We start from the raw sequence: 26329 nt of genomic DNA, 5'->3' as shown, positions 1-26329 counted from the left end.
CTGTTGTGGGTATTTCTATGTTTAAAATGATATTATATAAGTACGATATTAAGTTAGCTGATTCCGCCTTTGTCTTCATTGCTTCATCCAGTAAGTCGGAAGGCATATTATGATAGTCTTTTGTGTATTTTTTCAAATAATCACAAATTTGAAGATATTTAAAATATTGGTTATTTTTCAAATTATATTTCAGTTGTAGTTGTTGAAATGATAGTAATTTTCCCACTTCATACAGATCTTCGAGCGTTTTGATTCCCATTCTTTCCCAATGTATAAATGATTTGTCTATGATTGATGGTTTAAACGATGGGTTATTGGCTATTGGTATTGAGAGAGATAGGTTTCTTAATTTTAGATTCTGTTTTATTTGTTTCCATGTTCTAATTGTGCTATGTATATCAGGAGACACATCTAAGGTGCAGGTAGAGAGTAGATGACTGGCCACCAGGAAGGGGAATGGGTTCAGAAAGTGCAGGAATTACCTGCAGCCATTCCCCTGTAAAAGAAGTCTATCAGTTAGAAAACATCTGAGTGTAGGATGTGGTGAAGTAGAAAGCAACAACAGCCAGACCTGTGACAGGTTGGGCTCTAAGGCATTGCAGGAACAAGTGAAATCAGATAGGTTGCAGTGAAAGGGGACAGGCAGAGAGATTCTGTAGTCCCAAGTACCAGGATGTCTCAGCTCAGCTGCAGAACATTCTCATGGGAGCGTGCGCAACCAGAGGTTGTTGTGCACCTTGGTAGCAATGACAAATAGATCCTGTAGAGTAAACACATGAAGTTAGGAAAAAGGTTAATAAGCAGAACCTCACTAGTAGTATCTCTGGATTGCTTCAGGTACCACCTGCTAGCAAGGTCAGGAATAGACAGAAAGCCAGTTAAAGACATGGATGGGAAGCTGCTGCAGGGGGTAAGGATTCAGGTTCTTGGATCATTGGGGCCGGGGCGACCCATACAAGAGAAACAGGGTGTACCTGCACCAATAAACTGGGAGTATAATTTGAGAGGTCTACAGAGAATGGTTTAACATTGGTTGGCAGGGGATAGGGCCTCAAAGCAGACAGGATGCAGAGAAGAGGTTCAGACCAAATACTGTAGTCAAAGAGTAAAATTAGCAGTCATGGCAGACAAGCACGTGGCAGAGAGGATCCACTGGTGGTTTAAACTGCATTTATTTCAATGTTATGGCAGACAATCTCAGCATGGATAGACGCGGGACTGGGATATTATAGTCATAACAGAGACGTGTCTGCAAGAAAGGCAGGGCCGGCAACTCATTGTCCAAGAGTATAGATGCAAGAGGTACAGGTAAGAGAGGGAGGTGTTGAGGAAGTATTATATAATAGAACCGCTCGGATAGTGACTTTTATATAAGCTAGGTAATTTGCAAAAGAAAAGCTTAAGGTTTTCCTAACGAAATAAAGTACAATGAAACATACACACAGGGAAAGATGAATCAAAACATGGCGAACTGAACCTAAACCTGCATAGCTTAGTTTATTGCTTTGGGGCAATTATAACACTGGAGGAAATTGTATTCGATATGGCTTTGTGTTGAAGAATGGATAGCTGAATAGGGGCCTCTTCTTAGGCCAGAGGTCACTGTTCTTTCTCTATGGCACATTCTTAAGTTTTGAGGGTTATGCTGAGTTTGAGACAGAATTCAAGGCTGAGAGATAATAGACCCTGTAGTTAGCCTTGGCTGTGTTAAATTATAATGAGGTTGTGATAAGGGATGGATGATTGGCGAGGAAGAGAATTAGATTGATGGATATGTTTATAGGAAGTCGAAGAAGCAGATGTAATTCTGATGTAATGGTTTGAGTTCTAAATCTCCCTTGTGTTCTGCCTTGTACATGAGATTGGAAATCCAGCGTCCAGATAGCAGGAAAAGGGCTACAAATTAGAATTGAGTTGTTTCCTGGCACCAAACACTTATTAATTAAGTTGACAGATTTACGACCCATGTATGCTTAGGTTGGGAGATTTATGCGTGTTTTGAACTTAGAAACTGTAATTCAGCAAACCTATATATTTAATATTTTAAAGACATAGGTAATAGTATTTCAAACTGTAAAATTGTAGTGGAACTATTTATGAAATGTATTGTCTTAGTAAGAATGTAAACATTAGACCTTTAGATTTATAGAAATATCTTTCTTCTTGGTAAGAGAAGTGTGTATGACTTGTGTGATCATTGTATTACATATGTATCTTATATTTTGAGGAGTAGTCTTTGATAATTGAGCCTACTGGGGTTTTGCTGTGTTGAAATAAAATAAGCAAAGTTATACCACAGGCAAACGAAGGTTGTAAAGAGGCCAGGGAAGAGGGATCATGTGATTGATGTTGTAAATCACCAGAAGGACTCAGATGATTGGTTACTAGCTTGTCATACCCTCTGTATCTGAAATGTCTAATACCTATATAAATGACATGAGTTCTATCAAAGTTACTCCTCTCTGGACCCGCCCCAGAGCATCAGCTCTGTGTTGGAAGGTTCAGAGACTAGTCTCAGCTTTTCGGAGCTCCCGCAACGCAACTTCTCCAGCCCGTGTCGCGGGGTTGGAACGATCCAGGGAGGGGCCGTACATCGCCCAGCGCGGCTTTAATTGCCGCGGGACACTCCTACGCCCGCCGGGGGCTCCAACTTTGTGACATTTAGACCTGGAGCGGGGCCATACATCGCCCGGCGCAGCCTTAAATGGTCATGGTACTTACCATCGCCCGCGTGGGGCTTCAACATCGGGAGAAAAATGGTGCAGGGGAGAGAAAAGACTTTGCCTTCCATCACAGTGAGGAGGAGATTCACTGTGATGGATGTTTGTGTGAATTGAATTGTTTGTGTGTCTTGTAGGAATTGTTTTGTTTGTATGGCTGTAGAAACTGAGTTTTGTTTGAGCCTCACTGAGGTTCAAATGACATAGAATAAACATTGATTGATTGATTGATATTGATTGATTAGTGAGAGATTTGAAATTCCACAATATTGACTGGACTCCCATAGGGTTTTGTCAGGATGAAATTTGTTAAGTGTCCCAGAAAGTTTCCTTGATCAAAAGAAAGAGGGTCTGACAGGAGGGGCACCATACCATATTGGTCCTCCTTGGAGAGAATGAGGTGGGGCAAATGACCGAAGCATCAATGGGCGCAGCACATTGGGACATTGACCATCATTCTATTTGTTTCAAGGCAGTTATGGAGCATGATAAGACTGGTCCACAAGTTAAGATCCTAAATTGGGACAAAGCTGATTTGAGACATTAAGCAGAAACATGCTGTGATTAATTAGGACAATCTGTTTACAGGTAAGGTGATGTGTGCAAGTGGGAACCTTTCAAAAGAAAGATAGCAAGACTACAGAGCATGTTCCTGTTAGCGTGAACGGCAAAACTGGTAGGTTACAGGGCCAGGAAAGGGACGAGATGTTGAGGCTCTGGTGCGGAAAAACTGAGAGAATGTTGGGATGAAGCAAATCCCTCTGCGTAGGAATAAGGCAATCAGCGCAGGTAAGGAGGGCATGGCAGGCAAAATAAACAAAAAGAGAGGGAGTAGGGGAAAAAAGTCTCCTTAAAGATCCACATAACCATTTTTAATGTAGAGCCACAAGAGATAGGGTACTGACTATTCACCTCTACCCCATTGCAGACATTGGGCTTTGTCTCTGGGACTGATGCACTGCAATTAGGTATGTTACAAAACTTACCTTCAGCGGCGCTGCAGTTCTGCCGCTGCCCCTGTGGCGCGACTCTGGCGCCTTTGAGAGGGGGGCGGGTTTAAAATGCGATTTTTCTGCAGCCTATTCAAATCTATCTCTGTTAGGATGTTTAGTTGTTATAGAAAAATCGCTTCGACTGCCGTTTTATTAAGTTTATTAAAATTGGCGCTGGATAATTTAATTGTTAGAGTAAATAAAAAATCATCTTCTAAAGCCGTGAACGCCGACAACGGGACGGATCTCACGTAGGGGACAAGGCAAGGTAGGCTGTTTATTTTTACATGAAAAAGTACTTCTTAAGATGCCTTTAATCAAAATTTTAAGTTGCGAGAAGGTGACTTAGAGCCCATCCGAACCGGCAGTATTTTTCATGCCGACATGGGCTTCAAATTCACTGCAACCGCAACGTTCCAAACCAGCTCGTTCCACCAAATCCCACTCGCAAGATGATTTAAATGGCCATTAATTTACAGCAATTAAACTTTAAATTCCTTCCATTTGGCCTATAAATTTATGACAATGAGATTTTAAAATCATGTTATATTGTGAATTCTTGTGTGAATGTTATTTGGACATTTAGGCTATTTAAAAATGTACATCTTTTCTTAAGAAATGGATAGATGTTTAGATCTAGTAATTGAATTTTGGAAATAGCTACAATTGGGTAACTAACTAATTATATGCTTTAATTTCAGGTCACCCAAGTAAGGTTGTTTAATATTTGTTTCAGAATGCTTCAATCTATAATAACTGAAAATTTCTTTCAGTTCTCTTAATTTTTAATAAAGTTATGGCCATTTGACTGTCCTTGATCACAGCTTTCGTGTTAAGTCAATGGAAAAGCAATAGGGAACAATATGCTAATTTCCAAGTATGAAAATGGCCATAACCTTTTTAATACTGAAGATATGAAAGTGAATTTAATACTGAAGATATAATAGTGGTCGGTGGGGGCGCTGCAAGCCAGCGCCCTGTCAGCAGCGTGTCCGTTTTTCCCCAACTTTTTTTGCTTTTTGTGTTTCTTTGTGTATCTTGTGTGGGGGGTGGTGTGGGGGAGTGAGGAAGAAACCGTTTTGGTCGCCTCCTCCATGGAGGCAACTTTTTCCAGGTCGCCTCCCCCGCTGGGGCTCGCCGGAGGGGAGCGCTCTGTTTTGGTGGCCCGCGGCAGCCTGAAGCCGCGGTCTGCAGAGTTTCAGCTGGCGCGGCGTCCGCAGCCCGGGATCCCTCATGGGGGACCCGGGAGAAGAAGGAGCTTCCACCGCCGGCCCGCGGCCAACTTCTAACGCGGACCCGGCGTGGACTTACCATCACCCCTAGAGGGGAGCTTCCACCACCGGTCCTGCAGTCTGCGGTGCTTCTGGCTGCGGCGGGGACTTTAAATCTTCGACCGCCGGCCTACACCAACCTAAAGCCGCGGTCTCCGGTGGGGAAGAGCCGATCCTGGACTGACTCTGGACCCGACCACGGGGGGGGGAAATGGAGGAGGACTGGCCAAATGTTGTGCCTTCCACCAGTGATGAATGCTGTGGTGGATGTTTGTGTTCAATTTTTATTGTGTATTGTGTGTTCTTTATCATTGTACCGCTGCTGACAAATTTCATTTCACTTGCACTTTATGTTCGATGTGACAAATAAAACTTCTTTTTATGCTTTATCTGATGGGATAAATTACAGACTTGATTTTTTAAATCTCAAAATTTTGTAACATTGCTACTGCAATGCTAACTATACAGGGCTCGAAATTAATGATTGCCCGGGTGCCAATGGCGACAAAGTCTCGCCAGGCAACCTAAAAACCGTGCCATTTTGCCCGGCTTGTATTTTGTATGTTCAAAGTTAAGGGAGATTAGGCAGGAATATCAAAAATGATCACTTGCAGCTGAGAAACAAAAAGATGATTTGTGTATGAAGACACCATGACCAAAGCAAAGATACTAGAGCTGAGGCAGAAACCGGTTACTGAAATGGTGCTAAAGATTACCCATGACCCTACTACGGCTTTTTCGTTAAGTGGACTATCTTGCTCCGCTATAGGATCTTTGCCGGGCACTTTCTCCCTTCCTTTGCATTGTGGGAGATCTGGCCGCCATTGTTGTCCGGTTACCGCCTCGCCGCGACCGCTAAAAACCAATGCAGAATCACTCCCTGGAGCTGGAGTAACTCTTGCTTCTTTGTTTCCCGGTCCTCCAAAAATATTCCAAATGGAATTTAAGCTGGAGCGGACCCTCCACCATCAAACTGCAAACTCTGAAAAATAACAGCCTATTGCACTTTATCTGTTTATTTATTGTAAATATATATATATGGTCTATGGTATATAGAAACACTGAACTTTTAACTCATGTTCTGTATTATGTTTACATATTCTGTTGTTTGCAGCAAGCAAGAATTTCATTGTCCTATCTGGGACATGACAATAAAACTCTTGACTGGGACTTAAGCAAAAAGGGAAAAAAGAGCTACCTTAAATTTAGTTGCGTCTGGTTGGGTAACTATGATAGGGTGAAGACTATTCCATGCTTTAATTGTGCGGGGGAACTTCATGGAGCAGCCAGCATCTCTGGATATAAGAAATTGGGTGACATTTGGGGTAGAGACCCTTCTTTAGATTTCCTCTGGTTTTAGTGTTTTTAGTTTAATTTAAAGATACAGCGTGGAAACAGGTCCTTCGGCCCACGGAGTCCACGCCGACCACCGATCACCCGTACACTAGTTCGATCCCACACATTAGCGACGTAAGCCAAGAGTCAAGAGTGTTTTATTCTCCCATATCCCAGCTAGAACAATGAAATCCTTATTTGCAGCAGCACAACTGAATATATAAACATAGTACTCTGAAAACAATATTATATACGAGAAAACAACAGTTTATATTTATATACGACCCTCTCTGTCTGTGTCTGTGTGTGTCTCTGTGTTATGTGTTATCTATATCTATACCTAGATCTAGATCTGCTCCTTTTCCCTTTGATCGCAGACGATACTATACGATAGAACTTTATTAATCCCAGTGTGTGTATATATATATCTATATCTATATCTAGATCTAGTATATATATATATCTATATCTCTATCTAGTATATCTATAGCTCTATCTAGTATATCTATATCTATATCTAGTATATATATATATACACACATATATATCTATATCTAGTATATCTATATCTATATCTAGTATATATATATATACACACATATATATCTATATCTAGTATATATATATATATATATATTATACCCTGGGATTAATAAAGTTCTATCGTATAGTATCGTCTGCGATCAAAGGGAAAAGGAGCAAACTCCATACAGACAGCACCCATATTCAGGATCAATTCCGGGTCTCTGGCACTTTTCGCCAGCAACTTTATGTCTAATGTACTGCCCCATAATCTTGAACTGAATTAAAACATACAGTAACTGTAAAGGGGGACATAGCGTCACTTAGAGATTTAAGACTGAAAATGGATAGTTTCTTTTTTTTAAGTAACCAAAGTTATCAACGTATAACTTTGTGCGTTGGAAAACAAAGTATAGTGGCACAGCTGGTAGACTTGCTGCCTCACACGCCTGAGATCTGTGTTTGATCCTGTCCTCGGGCACTGTCTGTGTTGAATTTGCACGTTCTCCCTGCAAGCGTGTGGGTTTCCTTCCACAAACCAAAGACGCATTGGTTTTGTAGGTTAACTTGTCTCTGTAAAATTGCCCCTAATGTGCAGGGAGTGGGTGAGGAAAGTGGGATAACTGAACTTGTGTAAATGGGTAGACCAAAATGCTGGAGAAACTCAGCGGGTGAGACAGCATCTATGGAGCGAAGGAAATAGGCGACGTTTCGGTTCGAGACCCTTCTTCAGACTGTGAAAGAGTTAGTTATTAATTGATTGTTGTCATTCCTGTTGTAAAAAGCTTTCCAGTTGTAAAATGCCAATTGTAATGCATGATGGGATTTGAAAAAAATCATGACAAGGTTTTTTTCTTACGCGTTGAATAGTTCACAGCTCTCTTACAAGGTTTTTTTATGCAAGTTGAAGAGGTTAATCAGATAAGAAGGGGCCAGAGGATGCCATGGGGATGACTGGCTTTTGTCAAAGAGTGAAAAACAACTCCATATTTGGAGGTGGCTGAACGTATATTAACCCGGTTTTCTGGTGTTTCTTTGTGTGCGCTGCTGGAGATTCAGACGTAAAACTGTTGCCTCTGGGTCTCTAGGTCCACACGCGTCAGACGTTAAATTACAGCTTTGTATGGTCTTAAGAATTTGTACTTTTGTCTATCTTTTTAAGTGAACTTTTACATTGGCGTAGTCGCGCAGGTCCTCACTGGGACCAACACCGGATGACTGAGCAGAGGCTACCAGGACTGGAAACGGAGAAATATGAGCTCTATCGGTCCATTGTAACCGACTCCTAGACACTCTTGGAAACACCCGTTTCTTTGTCAGAAGTTGGTCTGTTCCCAGCTGAGGTTCTTAGAGATAGACAAAGGTGTAAATGTGTGATCAAACACACTTGTACTTTACACTAGTCTTTAATGAGAACACAGGGTTAAACACACATCAGCAGTCACTGTCTCCAGTCTGCTACTGTACTGCGCAGAAGGAGAAGGCGTTATTATAATTGGTAACTAAGGCGTGGTTAGTAGTATTGAGGTAGCTATATTATTGGTTGCATGCATAAACCATCAACATCCTTCCCCTTAGAAAACCAAGCATGGCACGGAACCATGGCAACAGTTAAACAAAATTAAACAAAATCGCCGTAACGAACAGGCGGCTTAACAACCCGACCCGAGCGCGTACGGACCATGCCTTCCCCCCCCCCTTCACCGGAAGGAACAGAGGAATCAGCGGAAGCTGGAGACGGTGAGGCCGCAGGGGAGACCGAGAACGGTAGGGGGGACCGACATGCAGGAGGGGTTGAAACGCGGTCGGCACAGGGCGACCCACGCGGAGATCGCAGCACGTGAGGGGCATGCAGGGGTCAGCAACCGGGACGGTTGTCGGTGGCTGGAATAGCAGCGGCGGAGCGTATGGACCCTCGGGCGGCGGCCTCGGCTCGTTCACGGCAAGCAGATGCTGACGGCTCCTGCGATAAACAGTTCCTTCAAAGTCAACCAGGTAGGAGCGGGGAGACTCGGCCACGCCAACCACTGTTGCGAGACAGGAATAGTCGCTGGCAGTCTACAGCCGAACGACCTGTCCTGGCAGCAAAGGCTTAAGTGGTTTGCACGACCTGTCGTGGGATCGCCGTTGGACGTCATGTCTTTCCTGTATGCGCCTCTGGACGGAGAAAGGCTCCAACACTTGAGGCAGCAGCTTGTGTTGAGCAATCGGGATCGGTGGCCTGGTTGTCCTGGACATCAGGCGCTGGGCAGGTGAACCCATGGTCGGGTCTCTGGAGATATTTCTGAGGTTCAGGTGGTCTAGGTAAAAATCGGAGTTTGTCAGGCGCGATTGCTCCATCGTCGCATCAGCCCCAGGGTGCCCGCTGTGGGCCACGTTGAAGTACTGGTCATACAGGGAGGAGGGGACCATGACCTTGTGGCCCTTAACTATGATGGATCACCAGCTCGTCGCGGACCAGAAAGAAGGGTTGAGCTTCAGCCGGTGCACTGGCGCGCTTGCTTGGCCAGCCACGTTTGATCACGGAAGAAAGTCGTTGCAGAGCGGGATCCGCAGTGGTGTGCTCGGCCAGGCACTGGAGCTGCTTAGTGGGGACAAAGTTAACGCCGAGCACAAGTAGATCCTCTTGTTCGTAGGGGTGGCGGTCGCAGGAAGCCCGTGGGGCGCGAGAGAGAGTGTCGGCAACGTGCATCTCCGTGCCCTTCTTGTAGACCAGTTTAAAGTCAAAGCGCTGTAGCTGCAACATCATCCGCTGCAGCCTGGCAGGAGCGACATGGATCGGCTTGTTTAAAATGGTCACCAGCGGCTGGTGGTCAGTCTCGACCGTAAAATGGCTGCCAAAAAGGAAGTCCTTAAATTTAGAGCAGGCGAACACAACCGCGAACAGCTCTTTCTCGATCTGAGCATACCGTTGTTCGGTGTCGGTCATGGTGCGGGAGGCGTACGAGACAGGATACAGCGATCCATCATCAGAGGACTGTAGGCAGGCCGCACCGAGCCCGAACCTGGAGGCGTCGCAGGTGACAGTGATCGGGCGCCGTAGGTCGAAAAACCTTAGTGTCGGGGTGCTGATCAACTTGGACTTCAGACAGTCGAACGCCTGCTGGTGTTGCGGGAACCAGGACCAAGTGTCCTTTCTGGTCAGTTGCCGCAGGGACGAGCTCAGCTCGCTGAGATTGGGTATAAATTCCCTAGGTAGTTCACCATACCCAGGAACCGTTGCAGACCGAGCACGTCGGTGGGGGCCGGCATCTCGGTGATTGCGGCAGCCTTCAATGAGTCGGGCTTTAGTCCTTCCGAAATGAAGACATGCCCGACGTACGTGACTTCCGAGACCCGGAACCTGCACTTTTTAGAGTTCAGCTTCAGGTTGATTTGCCGAGCCCGATCCAGGACGCGGCGGAGGTTCATGTCGTGCTCAGCAACGTCCTTTCCATAAACCAGGATGTCATCCACGATGATGGCGCACGGCAGGCCGGAGAACAACTGTTCCATCGCCCTCTGGAACACCTCGCTCGCAGAATTGATGCCGAATGGCATCCGCAGAAACTTAAATCTGCCAAACGGTGTCGAGAACGTCGTCAGGTCGGAGGAGCCCTTGTCCAGTGGTATTTGCCAAAAGGAACTCTTCGCGTCGAGGACTGAGAAGACAGTGGCCTGTCCGACTTGGGCTGCAACGTCCTCCACGGTCCTCATGGGGTAGTGGGGGCGCCTGATTGCGAGGTTTAAATCCTTCGGGTTGATGCACACCCGTATTTCGTTTCTGTCCTTTTTCAGGGTGGCAACCATGGTGGAGACCCACTCGGTGGGCTCGCTGACCGCCTCCAGCACTCCCATGGCGACCATGTCGTTCAATATCGACTCAACTTTCTCTTTCATGGCGTGGGACACTCTATGCGGTGCGCGGACCACGGCCGCCACCTTTGGGTCAATGGCAATTGTGTAGGTGATGGTCAGCTTGCCCAGCTCATCGTTAAACAGGTCAGGGTATTCCGATATCGGATCCAGCGAAATCAGCACTTTGTGGACCGTTCGGTCGAACGACACCAGTCCCAGGTCCTGGCATGCCTGGTTGCCCAACAGAGTCACACAGTCAGAGTTCAAGACATAAAACGTAAGGGCCCGCGATGTTTTCTTCAGCACGCAATTGAAGGAGGCCTTTCCCATCGGTCTCAGCACCTCGCCCCCGTAAGTATGCAGAGTGGACCGGTGTGCAATTAGGAGCTCATTGTTTCTAATCTTCTTGAACAGGCTTGTTGACATTACGTTGATCTTGGCACCCGTGTCGAGCTTAGCATGGAAACTGCAATTGTTGACAGTAACCAGGACAGTCGGATCGGGTAGTCGGCCAAGTGCGTGGAGGAGTGAGAATTAATTGGATCAGAATCGTGGGCCGTGTCTAGCGAGGACTGGGAACCATACTGGTTATCAATTTGCTTCAGCATGTTTAAGTTGGGTCTAGAAGCCTGTGGAACTTTCCCACGGGAGCGGCAAGCTGCAGAGAAATGATTTAACTTCTTACAGAAGATGCAGGATTTGCCGTAAGCTGGGCACGGCGACTGCTTTTGATGCATGTAGTTACAATTGGAGCACTTACTGGGGGGCACCCCGCCGGGACCGTAGCTGGCCCGTGGCACAAATTTTGTGTTATCCATCCGAGGACGCGGTCTGTTAAACCCGGTCAGATTGATCGATTTCGTGTCCGACCCCCGCTGACCGACCTGCGGGTCAACGACCTCAGCCATTCTGCAGGCGTGCATGGCTTCGCTCAGAGTCAGATCTGGTTTCCTGAGGAGCTCCGATCTTAACCTCTGGTCGAGCAACCTCGTAACTAAAATGTCCCTGGTAAGCTGGTCTGTCATTGCACCGAAACGGCACCTTTCGGCTAGGTATCGCAGGTCAGCAATGAAACATTCAACAGGTTCCTCCGGCAGCTGCTTTCTGGTGAAAAAACGCGCCCTCTCTGAAATATGGTTCGAGGGCAGGTCGCAAATCTCCCTGAACTTGCGCAGCAGGCATACCGGGTCGTCAGCAGTCTCTAGAGGTATCTGTACCTGATCATCGGGACCCAAGACCGGCGGGTCGTAGGTGAAGGTTCTTGCTCTCCTCATAGCATCGGGGCCGGCAAGGTTGAGAAGCAGAGAGGCTTTGACCGCATCGGGCTCGTTCCGATGTGCGATGTTGATGTAGTGGCTGAAGTCCAACTCGAAGGTAGCCCAGCGCTCTGCGATGTCAGAATCGAAGATGAGGGGCGCGGGCTTTCGGCACGAGGATGCCATGGTCAGTGAAAGCAAAACTCAGAGGAAGAAATAAAACTCAGAAAAAGAAATAAAACCCGGGAAACAGGAGATGCGAGTCTTTTCCGACTGACACCATGTAAATGTGAGATCAAACACACTTGTACTTGTACTTGCAGGAAGATTGCTCCCGATGTTGGGGAAGTCCAGGACAAGGGGTCACAGCTTAAGGATAAGGGGGAAATCCTTTAAAACCGAGATGAGAAGAACTTTTTTCACACAGAGAGTGGTGAATCTCTGGAACTCCCTGCCACAGAGGGTAGTCGAGGCCAGTTCATTGGCTATATTTAAGAGGGAGTTAGATGTGGCCCTTGTGGCTAAGGGGATCAGAGGGTATGGAGAGAAGGCAGGTACGGGATACTGAGTAGGATGATCAGCCATGATCATATTGAATGGCGGTGCAGGCTCGAAGGGCCGAATGGCCTACTCCTGCACCTAATTTCTATGTTTCTATGTACTTTACACTAGTCTTTAATGAGAACACAGGGTTAAACACACATCAGCAGTCACTGTCTCCAGTCTGCTACTGTACTGCGCAGAAGGAGAAGAAGGCGTTATTATAATTGGTAACTAAGGCGTGGTTAGTGGTATTGAGGTAGCTATATTATTGGTTGCATGCATAAACCATCTACAAAAGGTAAGACCAATTGTGAATTGTGTATGTATTTTTACGTATGTATTTTGTGTATGTATTTTTAAGAAGGAATTGTGCTTTCTCTCTCTCTATCTCTCTCTCTCTCCCTCTACAAAGGGCTCGTCGGCCTTGTTGAGACACCCGTGGTTTGTCGGGTTGAGAAACAGGGGCGGTGTTGCTTGGTTGAGACACTCGGGGATCTGTCGGGTTGAGATATCAAGGTCTCTCTCTCTCTCTCTCTCTCTCTCTCTCAATGATTAAGATGTCTGCAAAGTTGAGAAACTGGGGTCTCGAGTCAGCCTGGCTGAGACACTTGGGGCGGTGTTTTTTTTTTAAAGAATTGAGAAATCTGCTTTCTCTCTCTCTCTCTCTCTCTCTCTCTCTATCTATCGGGAATACTCTGGATAACGGTGAAGGAGGAACCCCCGTCCAACATATGTGTTATTTGAATTCCAAGTACAATAAGAAATTTAGAATATTAAGTTCCGAGGTGATCAAACGGTTAGGTAATGAGAAAAGGTGGAGGGATCCCTTTTCCTGACAAAGCAAAATAAGGGAAATTGGCGGGAAATTCGGACAGAATTAAGCATTTCCTGACTAAAGGCAGATGAAGAAGAGGAAGGGAGCAAGGACTGAAGCAAAAGAAGAGAAGCAGTATTAAATTCAACATTGAGAGCTAAAACAAACCTGCCTTCAAGATTTGAATAACTTTTGGCACAGCAGCAGAACGGCAGGCAACCTTGCTTTGCTGAGCCCAGAATAAGAATGTGGGTCTTTGTCTGTGGAATTTGAAGACCTTAGTGGGTGTAGCCAGACTTTGAAAAAGGGGAGTCTGATTGGTCGCCACCTCAGTGGGTGTGGCCAGACTCTGAGTGATGGGAAATCTGACTAATCACGATCTGGATCATGTCCAATCACAGCGTCCAGGATTCTGACTGACAGGGAATTGGACCATCCCACCCTGCTGCCTATCATTGTGAAGATTTATGGTAGCAGAAAAAAATGCTGTAATGAGTTTTATTTCCAACGTAATTTTCTCGTTTCAACAAGAAGGCTTTCACAATTTAAAGACTTTATAACCACAATTGAGACCTCAGTCCTCCCAGAGCAATGCCTGAGCTAATAAAACACAGTGGCTTGTAAAATCTTTTTTGTACATTTTTTTTGTAACCACGTTTCTGGTGAGCAAAAAAGGTTTTGTCAGAAATAGGGAAAGTAGATTACAGAAACGTCTTTGAAGTAAAAATAGTATGAACTGCTTTTGTAAATTGCTTTTGTACATTATTTTGTGTATGTGTATGTGTCCCTTTAAGAAACTGAAATGCATGTGGTCCCTTGCTGCAAATAGACTTTTTTCTAAATTCTTGTTGCTACGATAAAAACGAATCAGGTTTGAAGTCTGATACCTGTGTTACACTTTGAAGTTATGTGGAATGTGTGTTTTTGGATCGTGACTTAAGAGACAAATGTGCAAATGTGTTATTTGTTATAAATGGTTAAGGAGCTTTGTGTTTGAAACAATAGTTGTGTATGTCCTTTTAAGAAATGGCAATTGTTTGGGGTTTTTTAACATCGATCACCTCGAAGCAGCAGTTTGACTGTTTTTACAGCATGTTTTCACTGATAAGGATTCTACTGAGGATTCCGAGGGGCACACTCAGATTCTTCAGATTGGAGTATTGAAGTAAAATACTTTTCTTGCATTGCTAACTTTTGTGGTTCTAAATACTGAGTTATGTGCAGGTCTATTGTGGAATTTATTTTATTGTGGAATTTATTTTGATGTGCAAATTTTGTGTCGTGAGAATGTAATTGTTTTGTGTGACATTTTTGGCCAAAATGAATCACAAGGCATGAAAGAGCTTACAGACACGAATGCTGCACTTACATCCCTGATGAATATTCTAACATTACAGATTTAGCAGCACATATTACTGCAGAAATAAAGAAGATTACAGAGGTAGGGGAGGAAATGCATAACTTTAATAAAGGTGGAGAATGGTGGTCATTTATCATTTTGGAAAAATATGGGGAGTGATAATACATTATGGATCTATTGTACTGCTGATCATCATATTAATCTATGTACTGAAATGTCTGAAGCCTCTACTATGTTTAGTAGTATATAATTGGACTATAATTGTTATCAGATTCTGATTTAAAAAAAGGAACGAAAGAGTTAGTTATTAATTGATTGTTATAATATTTAAGCTTTCCTGTTGTAAAAAGCCAATTGTAATGCATGATGGGATTTGAAAAAAAATCATAAGGTTTTGTTTCTTACCCAAGTTTAATAGTTCACAGCTCTCTTACAAGTTTTTTAATGTAAGTTGAAGAGGTTAATCAGATAAGAAGGGGCCAGATGCCATTGGGATGACTGGCCTTTGGCAAAGAGTGAAAAACAACTCCATATTTGGAGGTGGCTGAACGAATATTAACCCCAGTTTTCTGGTATTTCTTTGTGTGTGCTGCTGGAGATTCAGACGTAAAACTGTTGCCTCTGGGTCTCTAGGTCCACACCCGTCAGACGGTAAATTAAAGCTTTGTATGGTCTTAAGAATTTGTACTTTTTTTAAGTGAACTTTTACAACTGATGTGAGGGTGGGGTGGGGCGGGAAGAAGAAAGGAAGAGGCGGAGACAGTGGGCTGAGGAAGAGCTGGGAAGGGGAGGAGAAAGCAAGGACTAACTGAAATTGGAGATCAATGTTCATACCGCTGGGGTGTAAACTGCCCAAGCGAAATATGAGGTGCTGTTCCTCCAATTTGCGGTGGGCCTCACTCTGGCCATGGAGGAGGCCCAGGACAGAAAAGTCAGATTCGGAATGGGAGGGGGAGTTGAAGTGCTGAGCCACCGGGAGATCAGGTTGGTCATTGCGAACTGAGTGGAGGTGCTGTGCAAAGCGATCGCCAAGCCTGCACTTGGTTTCACCGAGGTTGATCATTACGCTGAATAATCCGACCACATTTTTGTTTGGAAGTGGAAAGAAATAATAGAAATTGCATTCATTGCAATGTGTAAAAAGATTTGAGATACTGTATTATAATTTTGCTGCATGTCATTGTGGTATATATCATGGTTTGATTGGTGAATGTTTAATTTGTAACTTTGAAGCAGAAATATGTGAATGTCTATTGAGCATAATTCCGACTGGTAACTACGCACGTCGTCCGAGCACATTATCACACATGTCATGCAAGCCGTCTTAAATTACCACCTAAACTGTCATTTGGCAACCCAAAAAGCTGCCTAGGTTGCCCAGCTGGAAACAGAGAAAAAAAGTTAAGTGAGAGCCATGCTACATTGTAGACTCTATCTTCCCCTCTTCTCTACCTATTGTATTTAAGTTTAGTTTTATTACGAATAATAAACGAATCTAATCTAATCTAATCTAATTACACTTGTGTATAGTATTTGATTAGATAACATGCCTAATAAAGCTTTTTAATGTACCACAATAAAAGCAGGGCTCGAAATTAGCAGTTGCCCGGGTGCCAATGGCAACTTACAGTCCCGCCGAGCAACCTAAAAGCCATGCCATTTTGACGGCTTGGCAAGCAGCCGGGACGCCTAGCATTTAATTCTGAGTGGGCCTTCTTTTTCTTCCTCTCTCTCTCTCTCTCTCTCTCCACGGCCGCCTTATACATGCGCACTACCAAGGCCAGCACATCATCGGCCGTGGTTGTGCGCATGTGCGGCCCTGCACATGCACACTGCCACGGCAACTGGTCGGCGTCGGCCACTTTCTCCCTCCCTTTGCATTGTGGGAGTTCTGGCCGCCATTGTTGTCTGGTCGCTGCCTCACTGCGACCGCTGAAAAATGCAGAATCACTCCCTGGAGCTGGAGTAACTCCCTGGAGTAACTCTTGCTTCTTGGTTTCCTGTTCCTCCAAAAATATTCGAAATGGAATTTAAACTGGTGGACCCACCACCACCAAACTCCAAACTCTGAAAAATAACAGCCTATTCCAATGTATCTGTTCATTTATTGAGTATATCAGGGCTCTCGCTTAACTTTTTTTCCCTGTTGCCAGCCGGTTAACCTAGGCAGCTTTTTAAGTTGTCAAATGACAGTTTAGGTGGTCATTTAAGACGGCTTGTATGACACGTGCGATAATGTGCTTGGACGAAGTTCGTAGTTACCAGTCAGAATTATGGTCAATGAAGCATTCACGTATTATTTCTGCTTCAAATAAAGTCACAAACTAAACATATTCACCAATCAAGACGTGATATATACCACAATGACATGCAGCAAAATTACAATACAGTATCTCATCTCCTTTTACACATTGCAATTAATGCAATTTCTATTATTTCTTTCCACATCCAAACAAAATTCTGGTTGGATTATTCAGCGTATGATCAACTTCAGTGAGACCAAGTGCAGGCTTGGCAATCGCTTCGCACAACACCTACACTCAGTTCGCAATAACCAACCTGATCTCCTGTGGCTCAGCACCTCAACTCCCCCTCCCATTCCGACCTTTCTGTCCTGGGCCTCCTCCATGGCCAGAGTGAGGCCCACCACAAATTGGAGGAACAGCACCTCATATTTTGCTTGGTAGTATACACCCCAGCAGTATGCACATTGGCTTCTCCAATTTCAGGTAGTCCTTGCTTTCTCCCTCCTTCCCCTCCCATTCCAAGTCTACTGTCTCCGCCTCTTTTTTTCTTTCCCCCCCCCCCCCAACATCAGTCTGAAGAAGGGTCTCGACCCGAAACGTCGCCTATTCCTTCGCTCCAGAGATGCTGCCTCACCCACTGGTTTTCTCCAGCTTTGTCTACCAACGGGATCCCACCACTGGCCACATCTTCCCATCTCCTCCGCTGTTGGCTTTCCGCAGAGACCGCTCCTTCCGTAACTCCCTGGTCATTTTGTCCCTTCCCACCCAAACCACCCCCTCTCCTGGCACTTTCCCTTGCAACCGCAGGAAATGCTACACTTGTCACTTTACCTCCCCCCCCTTGACCCCATTCAAGGACCCTAGCCGTTTTTCCAGGTGCGGCAGAGGTTCACCTGCACCTCCTCCAACCTCATCTATTGCATCCGCTGCTCCAGGTGTCAGCTGCTCTACATCGGTGAGATCAGGCATAGGCCTGGTGATCACTTCGCCCAATACCTCAGCTCGGTTCGCAATAACCAACCTGATCTCCCGGTGGCTCAGCACTTCAACTCCTCCTCCCATTCCGAATCAGACTTTTCTGTCCTGGGCCTCCTCCATGGCCAGAGTGAGGCCCACCGTAAATTGGAGGAGCAGCACCTCATATTTTGCTTGGGCAGTTTACACCCCAGCGGTATGAAAATTGACCTCCAATTTCAGGTAGTCCCTGCTTTCTGCTCCGCTTCCCAGCTCTCCCTCAGCCCAGTCTCCGCCTCTTCCTTTCTTCTTCTCACCCCCTGCACCCTCACATCAGTTTGAAGGGTCTCGACCCAAAACGTCGCCTATTTCCTTCGCTCCATAGATGCTGCCTCACCCACTGAGTTTCTCTAGCATTTTTGTATCCCCATTCACACGTTCAGTTATCCCACTTTCCTCACCCACTCCCTACACATTAGGGGCAATTTTACAGAGACAAGTTAAGCTACAGAGCCAATGCATCTTTGGGATGTGTGAGGAAACCTACATGCTTGCAGGGAGAATGTGCAAATTCAACACAGACCGTGCCCGAGGACAGGATCGAACACAGATCCCTGGCGTGTGAGGCAGCAAGTCCACCAGCTGTGCCACTATATTTTATTTTCCAACACACAAAAAATTATACGTTGATAACTTTGGTTACTAAAAAAAAGAAACTATCCATTTTCAGTCTTAAATCTCTAAGTGATGCTATGTCCCCCTTTACAGCTACTGTCTGTTTTAAATCAGTTCAAGACTAAGGGGCAGTACATTGGCCATAAAGTTGCTGCCTAAAATTGCCAGAGATGCGGAATTGATCCTGAATATGGGTGCTGTCTGTATGGAGTTTGCTCCTTTTCCCTTTGATCGCATGGGTTTTCTCCAGGTGCTCTTGTTTCCTTCCACATTCCAAAGGTGTGCAGGAACCTTTTTCAGACCCAACCCAAAACGTAATATTTTCCTTTTGTCCAGAGATTCTGTCTGACCTGTTGAGTTACTCCAGCTTCTTGTGTCTATCTTCAGTATAAACCAGCATCTGCAGTTCTTTCCTCCACACACGATACTATACGATAGAACTTTATTAAGTCCAGGAGGGAAATTGTGTGTGTGTGTGTGTGTGTGTGTGTGTGTGTGTGTGTGTGTGTGTGTGTGTGTGTGTGTGTGTGTGTGTATAGTTATATATTCATATATAAATATACACTGTTTTGTTTTCTCGTTTATAACATTGTTTACAGAGTACTATGTTTACATATTCTGTTGTGCTGCTGCAAGTAAGGATTTCATTGGGACATGAGAGAATAAAACACTCTTGACTTCCGTCGCTAATGTGTGGGATAGAACTAGTGTACGGGTGATCGGTGTGGACTCTGTGGGCCGAAGGGCCTGTTTCCACGCTGTATCTTTAAATTAAACTAAAACACTAAAACCAGAGGAAATCTAAAGAAGGGTCTCTACCCGAAACATCACCCAATTCCTTCTATCCAGAGATGCTGGCTGCTCCATGGAGTTCCGGCACACAATTAAAGCATGGAATAGTCTTCACCCTACTATAGATACCCAACCAGAAGCAATTAAATTTAAGGTAGCTCTTTTTTTCCCCCAAGAACCCTTTTTTGTTTAAGTCCAAGTCAAGAGTCAAGAGAGTTTTATTGTCATGTGTCCCAGATAATTCTGTTTAAATTCTATTTCGAATATTTTTGGAGGACCAGGTAACCAAGAAGCAAGAGTTACTCCAGGGAGTTACTCCAGTTCGAGCGAGTGATTCTGCGTGGGTTTTCAGCGGTCGCGGCGATTGAATAGCAATGGCAGCCAGATCTCCCACTATGCAAAGGGAGGGAGAAAGCGACCGACGCCGACCAGTTGCAGTGCGCATGTGCAGGTCGACACATGCGCACAACCACGGCCAATGAAGATACCAAGCAAAATATGAGGTGCTGTTCCTCCAATTTGTGGTGGGCCTCACTCTGGCCATGGAGGAGGCCCAGGACAGAAAGGTCGGATTCGGAATGGGAGGGCGAGTTGAAGTGCTGAGCCACCGGGAGATCAGGTTGGTTATTGCAAACTGAGTGGAGGTGTTGTGCGGAGCAATCGCCAAGCCTGCGCTTGGTCTCACCGAGGTTGATCACACGCTGAATAACTATATTTTTGTTTGGAAGTGGAAAGAGATAATAGAAATTGCATTCATTGCAACGTGTAAAAAGAGATGAGATACTGTATTGTAATTTTGCTGCATGTCGTTGTGGTATATATCATGTTGTGGAGCGTAGGTCCCGAAATGAAAGCGAGGAGCCAGGAATTTCGGGAGGTACCGTTTAATATGTCCTTTCAGGTACCAGGGAAGTCCACGAGAGAAAGATGGCACCCAAACTTTAATCCCTCTGGTTAAGGGCCGCCTCTGGACTGAACCATTCCCATGCCGAGAGGTTTGATAATTGGGTTGGCCCGATCCATGGGAGCCGCCACAGTGTCTTGATTGATGAATATGTTTAGTTTGCGACTTTATTTGAAGCAGAAATAATATGTGAATGCTTCATTGACCATAATTCCGACTGGTAACTACGCACTTCGTCCAAGCACATTATCGTACACGTCATGCAAGCCGTCTTAAATGACCACCTAAACTGTCATTTGGCAACCTTAAAAGCTGCCGAGGTTGCCCGGCTGGCAACAGGGAAAAAAGTTAAGCGAGAGCCCTGACAAGTGATAATAAACCTAAACCTAAAGAACTCAAATGAATATTTAATTGTGGCATAAGAATTGTGATATGTATTAAATAATATACGAATTATCAAAGAGACGGTATTTGCAGTTTTAGGGGTGGATACATCGCCAGGGCCGGACCAAGTGCATCCTCACACAGGGAAGCTTGGGAGGAAATTGCATACGTCCCTGCAGAAATATTTGCATTATCTTTAGCTAACTTACTAATCATGTCTTGTACATTCGCAACCAAATAATTGATATAGTTGACACATAGTGCCATCGCCAATCCCTGAGGCACACTACTCATCACAAGCCTCCAATCTCAAAGAAAAAATATTCTACCACCACCTTTTTCTTCCAACCATTAAGCCAATTCTATACCCTGTTAAGGTCCTAAATTAGCATATGGCTGTCAGCAGAAACTCCCTAGATCCCATATAATTTGACCTTCCAAGTTTGTCTTTCAAAACCTTAAGGACCTCATTGAAGTCTATAAAGACCAAGTTTGTGGCCCTGCTCTCAACCCCTTGGTTACTTACTCAAAAAAAACCACATTTTTGAAACACAATCTCCCACGCACAAAACCATGCTGACTATCCCTAATCAATCCATGTTCCCAATGAATATATAACTTGGGTTCGTAGGTTGGAGTTATACAGCACAGAATCAGGTCAAGTCAGATTCAGCACAGCCAAGTTGGCCAGAGGCCAGTTTACATATAGTACATTTCTACGATTCTATGAATATACCTCCAGTCTTACAGCTCTCACCAGACCCTCATAACTGTGTAACAAAATATATTTTCTATTGCTTTCTTTGCCAATCACGTCTCCTGGTTCTTCAGCATTCCCCAGCTCTTCAACTGTTTATATCTTTGATTTAAAATAATTTTATCATAGCCACCTCTGGACTGAGGAATACAAAGCAACTTTTCTAGTACGTCCACAACAGTCCCTCATGCAGAGGCATTTTGGTAAATCCCTTCTGCATTCCTTTCTAAAGGTAACAGCACAATCAAGAGAAATATTATGTATTGCTATAAAATCAAACAAGGTGGCTTTCCATCATGCAAACATCAGTATTTGATTGCAATACATTCAGGGTCAACATCTTACCTGTCACCTGGTTTGAACTCTCTGGAAGGTTTGTTTTTTTTCTTCTTGTGCTTCTTTTTCAGGTTTTTTATAGAAAGTGGGATACTTTTTTTGCGACCTTGTCCACCACTTTGCGATGATGCAGTTGAACTTGCAGAAGAAGAAATTGAGCTGGTTTCATCAGTGTCATCAGCACCTTCGTCATCTGCATCCTGTTCTGTAAACTGCAGCTTTGTAGCCTGATTCCATCCCAATGAATCATCTTCCAGAATCACTGCCGGCTGCCCAATATCTTTCCAGTTCCCACTTCTCACTCTTTCTTCCAACTGGTTTTGCAAGTTACCATTAGTGGGGACAGGACCATTGCTTAGAAGTGATTCCTTCTGTACAACCCCATTAAATGACTGTGTTTTCACTCCAATGGCTATCTGGGTGGGTCCCTCCCAACCCAATCTTGGTTTGGAACCACTGAGTCCCGAAATAGATGAGGTAACCATGACGGAGCCGTCTCCCAAAGCAACGGTGAACTTGTCTACACGATCCACTTCCTGGAAGTCCACATTATTCAGAACTTTCTTCACCATCTCTTTGTCAAAGAGCCTTTTAACCTAAAAGATACAAGAGTATGCTGAAGCAGGTTCATTATTACAGCTGCAATGTAAAAACAGAGCAGTGTCAGGTATTCCTAAAATACTTCCTGATATTCCCTCATCACTAATACAAATTAAGTTTCCTTTCTCAGTCCACTTGCGTATTAAGGAAGATTTCTACAAAATGCTAGGTTTCCATTTCATGAACTATGATATCTAAAAATTAAAGTGAGATTTCAGGACAGAATAATGAACTAGTCTTATGGTAATTATGTTCTACATGAACCTCTCCCCTTTTCATTCTACACAATCAAAACCTTTGATTACTTTCTCACCCTAAACAAATCACTGCAATTAACCTCCCTGAAATAATCAACCACATTCTCAGAAGTTTCTCTAAAATTCTACACTGGATTCATATGTTAGTGGACATAATTCCATTTTCACATGCAAGTGGACATATCGTCTGTATATCTACTCTATGACTTTCATAAATTAGAAGTTTTCCAATTCCTTAAACTTCCTTCTAAAGAAAGGACCAAAACAGAAATCGTCCCTTCTCCAATATTTCTCCACTCATTTTAACATGTAGGCAGACAGCTTTATTCTCGCTGTGATCTAATTAAAATGTGAATACAAGTTTAGAACTTAGAATACAGCATAGGAACAGGCTCTTAAGCCCACAATAACCATGCCAACTCTGATGCCAATTTAAACTTATCTCATCTGCCTACAGTTTATATTACACTAACCCCTACACATTCACTTGTCATTCTAAGTGGTCCAAATGCTACTATTGTCACCTTACCAGGCAGCATGATCCAGACACCCACCATTTTGTACAAAAAAAAATTTGCCTTGCAAGTCTCAAATTTGCCCTTCTCACCTTGAACATATGCCTTCTACTATTTGATATTTCCACCTTAGGAAAAACACTGACCATCTGCCCTGTTTATGCCCCTTAGATTTGTATTCATTTTTCTCGCGTTTCCCCTCCAACTGCATGGAAAACTCGAAATATGGTCTAAGCAAAGCTTTATACAGCCTTGAGGCAAATCGTGACTCAATGATACGACTGATTAAGCTAAGCATGCCCTATCGTTTCTTCACCATCCTATCCACTAGTGTTGCCCCTTTCAAGGTGCTATGGACTTTCACCTCGGTACATTGGTGCTCCAAGGAGTCCTGCTTCCCTTTTACGTTTGACTTTCTAATATGCATAACCTCCGATTAAAATAGCCACATCATTACTTTTGGTGATTTGTGCATCTGAACCCTTGGATCCTCTTCTGCGCCATTTAGAAATTTATATTGTAGAACTGAGCAGCATTCTTACCCTTCCCATCAAAATGTACTACCGGTACTTCAGACTTAACCATGAAGTCCATTTGCCAAAGGTTACCATGCCCTCCTTAGAAGGAGCCATGCTTGATTAGTTACCTGCCTTAGGAACAGTATCGCCATACTGAAGTTACCTTTCTGACAACAGAATTCACAGCAATGATGGAATTTCCTTCTGGACCTTCTGAAGAGATAGTAGTACATTCAGGATCTCCTGGGAGCACATACACTGCCCGTTCTGCTAGGACCATGCGAGCATGGTCATAACAGTTCAAGCGTTTCACCCTAGAGAAAGAAAAGGTATCAATGGGTCCATTTGCTTAGAAATTGTAAAATTTTTAGATGTAAAGAAATGGTAGGACAGTCACAGTGCATTCAGAATATCCATAGGATCAGTGACAATATCAAATGGAAACACCCGTCACACTGAAAACAAAATACATATATAATGAATCAATGTTACTTAAGACATGACCGCCCGAGCCAAACTACACAACACATTCTGATGCTCAGGTCACACAGGCTTCAGCAGTTGATCAGCACTGCCCTCTGGTGGCACTGCTTATAGAAACATAGAAACATAGAAATTAGGTGCAGGAGTAGGCCATTCGGCCCTTCGAGCCTGCACCGCCATTCAATATGATCATGGCTGATCATCCAACTCAGTATCCCGTACCTGCCTTCTCTCCATACCCTCTGATCCCCTTAGCCACAAGGGCCACATCTAACTCCCTCTTAAATATAGCCAATGAACTGGCCTTGACTACCCTCTGTGGCAGGGAGTTCCACAGATTCACCACTCTCCGTGTGAAAAATGTTTTTCTCATCTCGGCCCTAAAAGACTTCCCCCTTATCCTTAAACTGTGACCCCTTGTTCTGGGCTTCCCCAACATCGGGAACAATCTTCCTGCATCTAGCCTGTCCAACCCCTTAAGAATTTTGAAAGTTTCTATAAGATCCCCCCTCAATCTTCTAAATTCTAGAGAGTACAAGCCAAGTCTATCCAGTCTTTCTTCATATGAAAGTCCTGCCATCCCAGGAATCAGTCTGGTGAACCTTCTCTATACTCCCTCTATGGCAATAATGTCTTTCCTCAGATTAGGAGACCAAAACTGCACACAATACTCCAGGTGTGGTCTCACCAAGGCCCTGTACAACTGCAGTAGAACCTCCCTGCTCCTATACTCAAATATTTTTGCTATGAATGCTAACATACCATTCGCTTTCTTCACTGCCTGCTGCACCTGCATGCCTACTTTCAATGACTGGTGTACCATGACACCCAGGTCTCGTTGCATCTCCTTTTCCTAATCGGCCACCATTCAGATAATAGCCTACTTTCCTGTTCTTGCCACCAAAGTGGATAACCTCACATTTATCCACATTATAGTGCATCTGCCATGCCTTTGCCCACTCACCCAACCTATCCAAGTCACCTTGCAGCCTCCTAGCATCCTCCTCACAGCTAACACTGCCCCCCAGCTTCGTGTCATCCGCAAACTTGGAGATGTTGCATTCAATTCCCTCGTCCAAATCATTAATATATATTGTAAATAGCTGGGGTCCCAGCACTGAGCCTTGCGGTACCCCACTAGTCACTGCCTGCCATTGTGAAAAGGACCCGTTTACTCCTACTCTTTACTTCCTGTCTGCCAGCCAGTTCTCTATCCACATCAATACTGAACCCCCAATACCGTGTGCTTTAAGTTTGCATACTAATCTCTTATGTGGGACCTTGTTGAAAGCCCTCTGAAAGTCCAGATATAACACATCCATTGGTTCTCCCTTATCCACTACTAGTTACATCCTCGAAAAATTCTATAAGATTCGTCAGGTATGATTTACCTTTCATAAATTCATGCTGACTTTGCCCTATGATTTCACCACTTTCCAAATGTGCTACCGACGTTAGACTAACTGGTCTGTAATTCCCCGTTTTCTCTCTCCCTCTCTTTTTAAAAAGTGGTGTTACATTAGCTACCCTCCAATCCTCAGGAACTACTCCAGAATCTAAAGAGTTTTGAAAAATTATCACTAATGCATCCACTATTTCTGGAGCTACTTCCTTAAGTACTCTAGGATGCAGCCTATCTGGCCCTGGGGATTTATCGGCCGAAAATGAGAGGAGGGAGGGAGAGAGGGGGAGGAGGGAGGGAGAGAGGGGGAGGAGGGAGGGAGAGAGGGGGGAGGAGGGAGGGAGATGAGGCGGGAGGAGGGAGGGAGAGAGGGGGAGGAGGGAGGGAGAGAGGGGAGGAGGGAGGGAGAGAGGGTGAGGAGGGAGGGAGCCGGAGAGGCGGGAGGAGGGAGGAGAGGAGAGAGGGGGAGGAGGGAGGGAGAGAGGGGGAGGAGGGAGGGAGAGAGGTGGGGAGGAGGGGGAGAGGGAGAGAGGGGGAGGAGGGAGGGAGAGAGGGGGAGGAGGGAGGGAGAGAGGGGGAGGAGGGAGGGAGAGAGGGGGAGGAGGGAGGGAGAGAGGGGGAGGAGGGAGGGAGAGAGGGGGAGGAGGGAGGGAGAGAGGGGGAGGAGGAGGGAGAGAGGGGGAGGGGAGGGAGAGAGGGGGAGGAGGGAGGAGAGAGGGGGGAGGAGGGAGGGAGAGAGGGGGAGGAGGGAGGGAGAGAGGGGAGGAGGAGGGAGGGAGAGAGGGGGAGGAGGGAGGAGAGAGGGGGAGGAGGGAGGGAGAGAGGGGGAGGAGGGAGGGATGAGAGGGGGAGGAGG

The 26329-nt window shown here is 45.0% G+C and overlaps 1 protein-coding gene across 1 annotated transcript in view; it reads right to left on the bottom strand.

The window, feature by feature from the left end:
• The window catches only part of ube2o (ubiquitin conjugating enzyme E2 O), a 99411-nt gene that overhangs the window by 30417 nt on the left and 42665 nt on the right, over positions 1-26329 (bottom strand). Inside the window, exons 8-9 of the mRNA XM_033044744.1 lie at positions 23752-23902; positions 21708-22294 (exon numbers count right to left, since the gene is read on the bottom strand). Coding sequence (XP_032900635.1) covers positions 21708-22294; positions 23752-23902 — 738 coding nt within the window. The remainder of the gene's footprint in view (positions 1-21707; positions 22295-23751; positions 23903-26329) is intronic.

The sequence above is a fragment of the Amblyraja radiata genome, chromosome 26, assembly GCF_010909765.2.
Source record: "Amblyraja radiata isolate CabotCenter1 chromosome 26, sAmbRad1.1.pri, whole genome shotgun sequence".
NCBI lineage: Eukaryota > Metazoa > Chordata > Chondrichthyes > Rajiformes > Rajidae > Amblyraja > Amblyraja radiata.
This window is presented reverse-complemented; position numbering and strand designations above follow the sequence as displayed.